At 43.9% G+C, this 12,843-nt stretch overlaps 1 protein-coding gene across 7 annotated transcripts in view; it reads left to right on the forward strand.

The window, feature by feature from the left end:
• The window catches only part of LOC142558245 (EGF domain-specific O-linked N-acetylglucosamine transferase-like), a 283,563-nt gene that overhangs the window by 67,454 nt on the left and 203,266 nt on the right, over positions 1-12,843 (forward strand). For all 7 annotated transcript variants that reach the window (XR_012822996.1, XM_075670398.1, XM_075670401.1 and 4 more), the window contains exon 7: positions 54-160. Coding sequence is in view for 6 of the 7 variants with exons in the window: in XM_075670398.1 (XP_075526513.1) it covers positions 54-160 (107 nt within the window). In the remaining variant the exon portion in view is untranslated. The remainder of the gene's footprint in view (positions 1-53; positions 161-12,843) is intronic.

Here is a 12,843-nt window from a genome sequence, read left to right on the forward strand (position 1 = left end):
AGCTACGTCTTTTCACAAATGCTGTCTGTTGGCGATGACTTGCTTCTCAACAGGTACGCTGAACTGGAGCACTTTGAAGAGTTCACAGAGCTGCCTTCCCAGGAAAGTGGCTGTGATGTTATCCTGGGTCGGCCAACGGTCATCATGAAGCTCGATGCCAGTAAGCTCAGTGGGCCATAGCTAACAGGGCTTCTTTGTTCATTGAAAGAGAATTTGTGTGCAGGTGTGCCAGTTGACTGACTGAAGCGTGCATTCATGTAATTCTCACTAACAAAAAAAAAATCAAGTCCCTCAGCTCCCATCAGTCTTTTGCACCAAAAACAGATATTGCAGTTGTCTGAACTGTCTGTTAAATTATCTAAAGCAGACATATATGATACGTTAATTTGTAGCCTCTTGTGAAACCCCTGCATTGTTTAGTGAGTTTTGCAAAAATTATGTTGACAGATTAGTCACAGAATATATACAGCAGTGTATATCAAACTTGTCCACTTTAGGTCTCCCAGGAGCTGCATTCTGCAAAGTATGATAACATTATTTGTTGATGAATTAGAGCTGTAAACTTGACAACATAGTTTTTTATTTCTATATTTTCCTAGTTTACGGGAACTTCCGCCAAAATATTATTAACTCAAATAAAATATCTTTTCAAAAGTCATTGAATTCTAACTTTTCTAAATGCTAGAAGCCTCATCAAAGTGAATCCAGTGATTGCTAAAAAAAAGGGGGGGGGGGCTTGGTTGGGGACCTTTTTTTAATTGAATACTAGTGTTTAGAAAATGTGGGTCTAATATGTAATAACTAAATGCTGAATATTTCATCTCTTCTGAATAGGTATAAAAAAGGTTGGGACAGACTCAACTCATAAAATGAACACTTATAAGTGCAGGTAACATCATTGACAGCTGAAAGTTAAGCCAAGCAGGTAGCCTGTGAATGAGAAACAAAAGAAGTGAGATGTCATCTTGTGTAGCCATGATAATAATAGTGATGAAGTGCAGGAGCTACATGTGACTCAATGCACACAGTTTAATTTGTTATAGTAAATATAGTATTGTACCTATGCAAGGCTGAAAGAGTCTGTTATTATCATTAAGAAAAGGACCTAAATGTGTGTAGTACGTAGTGTGTACAAGTTATCTATTTTTATTTATTTATTTATTATACCCTCAGAAGGCAAAATGCATTAACAGAGCGAGTAGTTACAAAATTGCAACAAAATACAAAATCACAGTGAGGGATAAAGTAGTTGCTACTTATACAAAGTGTTTTCGAAACAGACTGGAAACAGACTTATATCTCCACTGGTAGATATTGCCATCCTGTGGCATTAGCTGGATTGCTTGAAGAGCTGAACACCAGTGGCATAGCAAGAAACTTGTTTCGAGGGGGAGTCTCCACCGACAGCCAGCACTCCTCCCCTCTCTCTCTCTCTGTACATACAGTCGATCCCGGATATGTAGAATTATTGCCTATATCGAACAGTTGAAAAATCCCCTTAGGAATCCCATGCAAAAGTATAGCGCTATTGTTCGCGTATATAGAACTCCCGTGCACAGGCATATCGATGTATCGAACTCTGTGCTGAGCTGCCCCCCCCACCCCCTGCAAGTGTGCTTTTCCTCACAAAGATCTTGCGATGTTCCCGCGATATTGACATGTGCACTTGTCTTGATCGGGCTTCATGTTTCACCGCCTAAAAAATGTTATCGCACAGCGCAAGGAAGCGCTTGCATGTGTGGGAAGTTTCTGGAATGTTATCGAAGGTTCCATCCACTGTCTGTGACCAAAACTTGTGTAATCTGATTGCATGTGTGCACGGCGCGAATAATGTAGAACTTTGTGGAAGACACGCGAATCCCAGCGGTTACTCTGGAACATTCGACGACTGATCTATAAAAGCCGACGCGCTTGACCTGCTGATCAGATTTTCGACGATTGCCGACCGTGTTCGCCGCTATCGTTGTGCTATAAGTGTAGCCTGTTTTTGTTTAAAACACGCTGGCGGGCTAGTTGGTTAGAATCCATGGTAGAGGATATAAGCGCGACTGGATGAGGACGAAGAAAGAAACAGATACACAGACACAGCGCTTCACTTTCAACTATATATTTTATTTTCGCACGCATCGATAAATATATACCGTGCGAGCGGAAACAAACGTGACAGCAAAAAAGAACATTGAGTGGTACATTTCGTTGAACCGGACACGTGTGCAAGGCAAGGGAAAAAAAGAGAAAAAGAAATGTACTACAATCGTCACGAAGACAGACCAAGGAATCGTATCTCCTTTTCCGAAAGTGATACCGAAGGCTTGCTTACGCACTTTTGCTGTAATTTTGCTATCTCGTATGCCTCTACAATCTCCCTCGTCTTCCTGCTATGAGCCTTATACAGAACGGAAGTGCTTTCAAACATGGGCTTGCAGGAACAATCTCGGCAGTGAATACCCAAGTGACCCGAGATTACCTTATTGACATTGTATTGATGCTCCCTTAATCTCTCGTTGATGCATCTGCCGGTTTGACCAATATACGTATTTCCGCATGAAAGTGGGATGGCATAGACAACGTTATGAGTACAGGTTACAAATTGTTTGCGATGTTGGGTAGAACATGAGGGCCTTTTGTTATTTTCTGTGTTAACCTGTTTGCATAGCTTCTGTAGACGCTCAGGGGCAGAGAAAATCTCATAATCTCAGAAGAATAGCGGCGAAATCGGGAGTAGATGTAGTTTTCTCTGCCCCTGAGCGTCTACAGAAGCTATGCAAACAGGTTAACACAGAAAATAACAAAAGGCCCTCGTGTTCTACCCAACATCGCAAACAATTTGTAACCTGTACTCATAACGTTGTCTATGCCATCCCACTTTCATGCGGAAATACGTATATTGGTCAAACCGGCAGATGCATCAACGAGAGATTAAGGGAGCATCAATACAATGTCAATAAGGTAATCTCGGGTCACTTGGGTATTCACTGCCGAGATTGTTCCTGCAAGCCCATGTTTGAAAGCACTTCCGTTCTGTATAAGGCTCATAGCAGGAAGACGAGGGAGATTGTAGAGGCATACGAGATAGCAAAATTACAGCAAAAGTGCGTAAGCAAGCCTTCGGTATCACTTTCGGAAAAGGAGATACGATTCCTTGGTCTGTCTTCGTGACGATTGTAGTACATGTTTTTTTTTTTTTCTCTTTTTTTCCCTTGCCTTGCACACGTGTCCGGTTCAAGGAAATGTACCACTCAATGTTCCTTTTTGCTGTCACGTTTGTTTCCGCTCGCACGGTATATATTTATCGATGCGTGCGAAAATAAAATATATAGTTGAAAGTGAAGCGCTGTGTCTGTGTATCTGTTTCTTTCTTCGTCCTCGTCCAGTCGCACTTATACCCTCTACCCTGTTTTTGTGTGCACAGGTTCGCCCAATTAAAGTTCGTTTTGTCTTTCACAGTATTGCTACTGTGTTCTTGAACGTCACCACCACATGACAATATCAGGCACGCCGCCCCGCACTGAGAAAGGGGTCGTGTGAGTAAAAGGCACGTGACGAGGAGCACTTGGAGTGCGATTGGGTGTGAAAGGGAAGCGAGAGGGAGAAACCACGCTGACTGCAGGTGCCCGTTTCCTGTGTTTTGGTTGGCTGACACCGCTGGTTCAGCGAGACGAACGAGGTCAGTGCAGCTTGGACTTGTAGTAGTGCGGAGACGCGGAGCGGTGCATCTTTCGATTCGCTTGTTCCTTTTATTCACGAGGCCAACGAGAAGGCTTGAGACTCGTGTGGCGCAGTGCGTTTTTCTTTCCGCTTTTGGCACGTGTTCCGGAGCCATGGTCACAACAAAACGCAAGAATTTGGATTTTTCAACAAAGGCGGACATCATTTGATGGGTGGAGGCTGGCAAGAAAATGTTGTCGGTCACCGCAGCGTTTGGAATTCCTCGCAACACCCTGAGTACGATCCTCAAGAATAAAGCCGATGTTAAGCTGAAGGCGTGCAAGCTGTAGTGGATCGCGCTAATGCGGAGATTGTGGCTGACGTCATGGGTGACGAGGACGCAGACTCGAGCAGCGGCGAAGGTTCCGACGAAGAGGACCAACCACCATGCACTGCAGCTGAACTTGCATCAGCTTTCAGCATCATTCGCCACTGTTGTGGCACAATGGAAGGAGCTGGCCTTTCTCATTTGGACACTGTCAACAAGCTTGAGGACAGCTTAACGAACTTGATGGTGCAGAAGAAAAAGCAAACAAAGGTCACTGATTTTTTTCTTCTGAAATAAAGTGCTCTGGTCATCGCGCTGTGTTTTGTTTTTTTACGCGCCTTGGAGGCACAGATGGGTAAGTTCCCGTTAGTCATGACATCGGGAAACTGCTTTGAGATGTGTGGAGTGGTTAGAGAAGCTTTCGATCAAACATGCATATGTTATATTTTGAATTATCGATACATCGAACTATTTCGCGATCCCCTTCGAGTTTGATGTATCTGGGATCGACTGTATGTATGTGTGTGTGTGTGCGTGTGCGTGTGCGTGTGCGTGTGTGTGTGTGTGTGTGTGTGTTGGGTAGCTGAAACAACACTTCGCTTAATTTTTGACAAAAGTTTTTCCTTGCTAATGTGTGCAGCCACTTCCATCAATTTATGCTATCATCCTTATGCTACATTTAAAAACGACGATATGGAAGCAAACTAAAATTTTGTTTACGAATTGATGCATATATCATCAAATCATCATATATTTTTATTCTCCAGCAAGTATCTGGATGGTCACCTGGGCTAAAAGCTATACGAACAGCTTGACGAAGGCCCAGGAAACCATTACATGGCAGCAGCAGACAGAACGAAATAACAATAGCAATACAGAAGTAGTCATCAAATCAAATCAAGTACAGCAATCAAGTACAGCATCAAATCAAGTACAGCAATAACACAGAAGTTTTCTTAAACGACATATGAAGAAATACGGATTACATGTGCACAAAGTATGTTCGCAGTTGTTTTTGACTAAAACCAGCAGTATCTTTACGTTTATTGAGAAAAAATGGCAGATTGTGAGCGGAGGATTGCAGCTTGTAATCGGTTCTAAACTGTGGTAAGGACCAAGTGTCAGTACAATGAGTGTTAACTATTGGTGTACAATATTCAAGGGAAGCAAGTTGTGCGAGGAAATTACTCATACCTGTGGAAGAAAAGTATGTCATTTATAACAAGCGAAATTCATATATATTATCTACACGGATCAAATTGAATGACACTATTTTGGGATTAACACTCGACGTTGGTTCAATGTTAACGATAAGGCGAATAATTTGCCTCTGCAATACAAGAAGCTTGTTCATATTTCTTTTACCTTTTGTAGCCCATACCAGTGTACAATAGTTAATGTGAGAAAGGAATAGGGCGTAATATATATGTAGTTTAGTGCTTGTGGGAAGAAATGTGCAGCAGCGTGAGGTTACACCTGTAACTGCAGACAGTTTTCTGGAGCTGTAAACAGCATGAGTGTCCCATTTTAGATGGGCAGAAAAATACACACCGAGAACCTTGTGCTTAGTGACTATTTCTATATGCTGGTCTTGAAAAATGAATAAATTCACAGGAGGAACTGCTTTATTCTGAGCATGAAAAATAACTGCTTTGGATTTAGTTGGGTTTACTTTGATTTTATTTACTCTAGTCCATGCCGATAGTTTAGTAAGGATATCATTGCATTTTGGCTCTAGTGTGCTATTACTCCCAGAAATAAGTAAGGTGCTGTCGTCAGCATAGATTCCGAATTTTACTGTGGTGTCAATATTTATGATATCATTGGTAAAAGTATTAAATAAAAGGGGCCCCAATATACTTCCTTGTGGAAATCCACATGCAATTGGTTAGAATGATGATCTTTGGTTGTTAATATACACGCACAGGTACCTATTTTTTAAGTAAGATTTAACTAAAGCCAAAGCTGTACCATGAATTCCATATGATGAGAGCTTACTAATGAGAATACTGTGATCAATGGAGTCAAATGCTTTACTAAAATCGAGGAAAATTCCGGCTGTCAGTAAATTATTAATATTTTCCAAAATTATTTCCTTAAGCGCTAACAAGGCGGCTTCAGTCGACCGCCCCTTCCTAAAACCATACTGTGAGTTTGTCAAAATACTGTGCTTATCATAAATGTTTGTAATGCGAGAAAGAATAATTTTTTCCAATCCCTTTGAAAAAACTGGGAGGACGGAAATGGGACGGTAATTGGGCATAAGGTTGTGATCGCCGCCTTTGTACAATGCAGATACCTGTGCACACTTCATGGAAGTTGGAAATATACCTGCCTCAAGGACAAGATTAAAGATATGAGCAAGGGCATACGTTAACAATTCTAATACATACTTAACAGGTTTAATTTGAATATCGTTTGTATCCAATGATCTACTGTTTTTTATGCTCATGAATGTGCTGTATATTTCATTTTCATCTGTAGGAGCAAAAAATATGCTTTCAGCACAACTATAAGCTAGGGTAACTGTATCCAAGGGAGTACTAATCGGTCTTGCAGCGGACTGTAATGTAATGTATGTCAGTGACCTAGCTGGTACATGACTTTGAAAAACAAACAGCACAAAAGATGGGGCCAAGCCTAATCAAGACAGTGCACTATTGTGCGTCTTCTTGTTTACAGGCCACACTTGTTGCAGCCCAGTTCGTCTACCGAGTGATATGGCCATGGCTATGTACGGAAGAGGGCAGGCACTATTTGTCAAGTTGCCTATCAGTCAATCGTGCTTTTGGCCTTGTGGGCATGCTCTATGGTTCTGGATTTAATTATACAGGAACGAAGCTTTGTGCTACAACTTCGATGGTATCATATGATGCAAGTGTCACTCACTTTTAGTGACCTGCTGTCCAACTTGTTTGAAGAGATGTTTGGAAGTAACTTGCGATCATGGTATTGTAATCATCGTGGAACGCATATTGTTATTTGATCACATTCAGGAATTGACGAGGCAGACAGTGCAAAGCAGGGCCGCTTTCTGTTTAGAAGCCTTTGTGAAAATGACGGCATCTGTAGTTCGCAGCAAAATAAGAGCCAGTAGCTTTGATAGATTTGAAAGTGTCGTGTCTCTTCACACCTGTCTAGTCAGAAAATTGCCTGACATTTAGTTAAGATGGGCTCTCTGCAGCAAGCAGCATGTGTTACGATGGGGTAGGTGAGCCTCAGCTAGGCGACTGGCCACGGCCATCTGGTGTTGAGTGTTCGGATGCTCTTCCTATGTCCATAATTATCCACCGACTTCAATCTTGACGCCTTTTAGGTGCACCTCCCCCCCCCCCCCCCCCCCATCCATCACCCCACTCTCCTCCTTAAAATTCATTTCTGTTCGTCACTGTCATGCTCTTCAACATTCACGGGGTTGTTTAATGGCGCGGCGGACCCTAACATTCCTATATTTTTGTTTATGGCCTTTCAATGGACTTCGAGGCCATTCACCAGCTTGCCCTCCCACCTGTTGCTTGTGGCGGTTTCTTAGCTTCCCTGGCCCAGCACCCCTGTCCTTGATATATTTTGCCATTCGCAAATCAGCGTTCTGTAAATCTTTCTTTCTTGTCCTGTTTTTTGCCCCATTTTCATTCTTACCATCATGTACAAACTAGCCTGACAGCAAGCTCTTCTCAAGTTTATTAACATAATGAAAGTCAGAAACAAGGGAAAGAAAAAGAAGAAAAAGAAGGGGTGGAAGTGCTTATTATGTGTATCCTAGACAAGCAAGTCGAAATATTTTCGGAATGCTTCTCTTACGCGCAGCATGGTCGACGATTTGGTCAACTACCAGAGATGAGCAGCACTTCAATGACATGAAGGCTTTGTGGGGAGCAACCAATGCCACAAAGTTTTATGCTCATGCTCGTCCCATCTTTATCTGTCTGTGGAATTTTTAGCGCTGATCCCCCCCCCTCAGCATGATCTGGAATGGTGTAGAGGCACACCATGAGTGGGGCTGCAATGTTCTGTTTATGGGAGAGGGGATCACTCCCCATGACAACCCCCTCGCCCCCCTTCGGACCGCCACTAGCTCTCGCCTTGCTTTCACATTCAAGCTTGCCATCTATGTCGCTCTTTTGGGACCCACCCCCTGAAACTTTCTATAATGTTTAAAAACAGTGCTACCCACACAGGACACAGAAAAGGGAATGGGACCACATGCCTTTCTGTACTGTGGGAAAATGGGCAGAGGGGGGGGGGGGGTCGACCCCCCACACCCCTTGTGGGTATGCCAATGATGGACACTACTACATGCGAGTCAAATTGTGGAGTTATGTTGGCTAATTAACAAATTTCCAGTAATTTTACTTGTAATTAGTTGGCAGTAGTGCACATGTACCAATCACAGAGCTTAAGCCAACCAGTAATGTTAGCAGAAACCCTATGCTCAGCACCATGTATAAGAAATATGTACTCAGAATTTGCGGCGAAATGCATCAATTTTCAGCAGTGCATTGGGTTATTGTCTTTGTCTATGTTGTGCTGGAGCTAACCTGTTGTACAACTCTCACCGCTTAGCCCGACAATGTGTACTACTCAATGCTGTGCGACACCACACACCACATGTGTGATGAAAACATGGTGATGCACTTAAAGGAAGAATATAATTTTGCAAACAGTAGAGGTATAATAGATCTGCAGTCAGTCTATAAGGCTGCAGGCTGTTGTAAAAAATTCAGCTGAACCATGCTTTCACTTGGTGAATGGCGCCTCCAACAGCAGCAGTCATTCTTGTAAAAAGAAATTCTGACATTTATTTATTTATCTTCAGTACTGCCAGTCTCATTTCGATACCATAGCAGGTGGGCATATGATTGTATGATGTATAATTTATACAGTGAAGAATGAGGCGTATACCTCTGCATAACAGTATCTCAATGTGCAGTTATAACAAGCCGGTTCGATGCACATATTTGTAACAGATATGGTGCTCACGTATAATAAATGAAAATTACCAAGTACTGTGAAATCCCGATTATTCAAAATCTCTTCATTCAAATTGACAGTTAAATTGAACCGCTCTGTTGGTCGCGGAAAAGTCCTGCTTATTTGAATGCAGAAAAACTCCTGCATATTGAAACTCTAAAAGCCATGCAACAGTTATTTTGAGCAAAGTCTCTCGCTCCCTGCACCACTTGTCAGACAAACCCAAGCCAAAGCCCAAAGTTCAATGCGTTGCTAGCTACAGTAAGGTCACATGCCATAAAAATGACAAGAAAAGAGATGGCACGGGAAGCGGACACCGAACTGGAGCAAGCAGAGCAGCATGTGCCCTCCTTTTAAATCTGGTTTAAAATAAGCAAGAAGAGCCCCCAACATGCTTCTTCACGTTACTTCATGCTCACCGTCATTGTAGCTTTGTCATTCGACGCTCCTCATGCCGTTGTTAGCATACAATTGTCATGGCACACAGTCGTAACACATCGTTGTCACACTGCTGTAGTGATACCGCTGTGATCATTCAATTGCTGTCATTGCAGCCTCATGATCTGACTTTCGTCGTGCTGCCATTGTCGGTCCTTCTACTTTGACCCAGTGGTCGAAGTTGTCAAATAGCTTAAGCCACTAGGTACAGTCGATCCCGGATTTATCGAACTCGAAGGGGATCACGAAATAGTTCGATATATCGATAACTCGAAATATAAAATATGCATGTCAAAAGCTTCTCTAACAACTTCAGACATCTCAAGGCAGTTTCCCGATGTCGTGACTAACGGGAACTTACCCATCTGTGCCTCCAAGGCGAGTAAAAAAACAAAACACAGTGCAACGACCAGAGCACTTTATTTCAGAAGAAAAAAAAAATCTGTGACCTTTGCTTGCTTTTTCTTGTGCACCATCAAGTTCATTACGCTGTCCTCAAGCTTGTTGACAGTGTCCAAATGAGAAAGGCCAGCTCCTTCCATTGTGCCACAACAGCGGCGAATGATGCTGAAAACTGATGCAAGTTCAGCTGCAGTGCATGGTGGTTGGTCCTCTTCATTGGAACCTTCGCTGCTGCTTGAGTCTGCGTCCTCGTCATCCATGATGTCAGCCACAATCTCCGCATCAGCGCGATCCGCTACAGCTTGCACACCGTCAGCGCTGACGAAATCGCATGCTGTAACGCTGCCTGGGAATGCTGAAAGCTTGCGAAATTCGCTGTCCAGGCATCCAGTGTCATTGTCTTCACTGTCAAGACATCCGTCGTCTGCAGCTACCACAAAGCCTGCTTTGCGGAAGCAGTTCACAATTGTGCTTTTCTTCACGTCGTTCCAAACACCAGCCAGCATTTGAATGGCTCCGAGGAGGTCCACCTTGAGTTCGATTCTTAATCGAACGTTGATTAGGAGCCTCTGCATTAGTCATCGTCTGTACCCAACCTTAAACGCTTTCACAATGCCTTGGTCGAGAGGCTGAAGTTTTGCCGTTGTGTTTGGCGCCAGAAACTTGAGGGTGATCTGCTTTAATGGGCAGGCAACATGATGGGCAGAACAAATGTCAAGAAGAAGACGAACTTTGCGGCCAGACTTCTCCAGTTCGGCATCCCACACCTGTAGCCACTCAACGAAAAAATTGCGTGTCATCCAAGCTTTCTTATTTGACACGTATTGAAGCGGGAGGCCTTTCACGTTCTTAAAGCAGCGTGGCGACCTGCTCTTACCGATAACAAACGGCCATAGTTTGCATGACGCATCCATATTTGCAGTAAGCAAAATCGAGCAAAAATGGTGCCGTCTCATCTACGTTGAGTATTTGCGATGGCAAAAAGCTGTCTGAAATATTTGGCCACTCTTCGGACAACCACTTCTTTATGTGACCTGTGCTAGTCGCCTCGCTTTCACCCGAAAGGGTCTTTCCGACGATGCTGTAGCGACTCTTAAATCGCTGCTGCCAACCAGTGCCACCAGTGAAGCTTTCTTCTCCAAAGGCCACAGCAAACCATTTGGACTTCTCCATGAGCATTTGGCCGTCCACAGGTATGTTCTTGGCACGTGTCTCCAAAACCAGGCGTACAATGCCTTCTCGACCTTGTCAAAGGTTAGGACGCGTACACGACATGCTCCAGGGCGACTGGACTGCACTGCCTTCAACTTAACATCGGCTTTGTTCTTGAGGATCGTACTCAGGATGTTGCGAGGAATTCTGAACGCCGCGGCGACTGACGACTTTTTTTTGCCAGCCTCCACCCATTGAATGATGTCCGCCTTTGTTGAAAAATCCAAATTCTTGTGTTTTTTCGTGGCCATGGCTCCGGAGCACGTGCCAAAAGCGGAAAGAAAAACGCACTTGTAGCAAGCATGTGATGCCCTCTCAGGCATAACGTTCGTTTGCCGCCAGGCTCGGTGGCCTGCCAAGCTCGGCAGGCAACATTGGTCACCGCACTGCAATAAACACCGATACAGTGTACCAGATAGGGGCAGTGTGTTCAGACGGCGCAGCGCGCCACGCACCGCTTTGAAGCCGGGAGCGTAGACAGGTCCCGGATGTATGCGGCGGCGCTGCAGTTGCACGGGCTGTATGGACGCGTTCTCCGTGTGTTGCATTCTGTGGTGTTGCGGCCAGTTGCAGCGTGCTTGCTGTGTGCTTGCTCTAAGGGCTCTGAAGGAATTCCTCGAGTTTCTGTCTCATTCAGAGTCACATGCAAAAGGATTGCCATTTGTTGGGCGTGTTGGTAGACTGACTTGGAAAGCATATTTAGCGCCAGCAAACAAGGACAGAAGGGAGACGACACCACAATGCGCTAACTTTAACTTGATTATCAGGAAACACCCGCCTATTTAACTGTGCATGGGTTGAATAGGTGGGTGTTTCCTGAAAATGAAGTTGTTGAAGTTAGCGCATTGTGGTATCATCTCCCTTCTGTCCCTGTTCGCTGGCGCTAAATATGCTTTCCATTGCAAAAGGACTTTGCGGCTTGAGCCAGTTGATGACAGATGGGCTCCGTGTGACATTGTGCAGCACTTTTGCTCTGTTAGAATACTTGGAAGGAGAGGGTTTTAAATACCTATTGACATCTAGACTAAGCCAATAAAAGTTGGCGAACTTCTTGTGAGGGGGGGGGGGGGTAGTCGTGCGGATCCAATGATCACCCAACGCCGCCTCAATCTTTAATTGTTGTGAATTGCCTTTTTATATCTTGGCGAAGGCAATGCAAACAGTGAACACAGAGGTCAGTAAACATTTGGTATCGCTACTTCACTCGCCTGATAATTCTGACAAGGAAGGGGACGTTGCGTCACAATTGACGAGAATCTTACGCTGGTAGAGCAAAGGCTAAACAATACTCCGGCAGAGCACCGGGCTTATGTGGAGGAAAGGAGCGGTGACCGCCTCATCCGTTATATATGGCAGGGTATGTCGCGCAGAAATTTTTTGCTCGCAAGAAATGTGAGGACTGCCGCTCTCTTCTTTTGCAGAACTCTAGTGTCAGTAGCAGTCTCAAAATTCACAAAATTTGTGACAGGGGAGGATTGCTGTATCCATCCAAGTTGCTTTTCGAAGCACTAAAGAAACCTGAGGGAATATATTTACAACCTTCTTCCGCAAAGAGGAGCTTTGCAGCGACAGCATAGTTGATGTCATGATTCTAGTGAAAGCTTTAAATTTGGCTATGCCATATATGCTGCAAATTACATGCTGATGATTTCACATCAGCAGTTGTGCGTTTTTATGTCCTAACAAGGCTGCACTTTTACGTAAAAAGTGTTAATCAGTGAAGAGAAGCATGCGAAACAAGAAATTGGGCTCTAAAGTTAGCGATACTGTTCTTAGCAGGCTGGTGCAACATATGCATGCTGACCCTTCTTTGTCTTTTTCATCTGAATGCACAACTTTTTCTG

This window comes from Dermacentor variabilis, chromosome 9 (genome assembly GCF_050947875.1).
Source record: "Dermacentor variabilis isolate Ectoservices chromosome 9, ASM5094787v1, whole genome shotgun sequence".
In the NCBI taxonomy this organism is placed as follows: Eukaryota; Metazoa; Arthropoda; class Arachnida; order Ixodida; family Ixodidae; genus Dermacentor; species Dermacentor variabilis.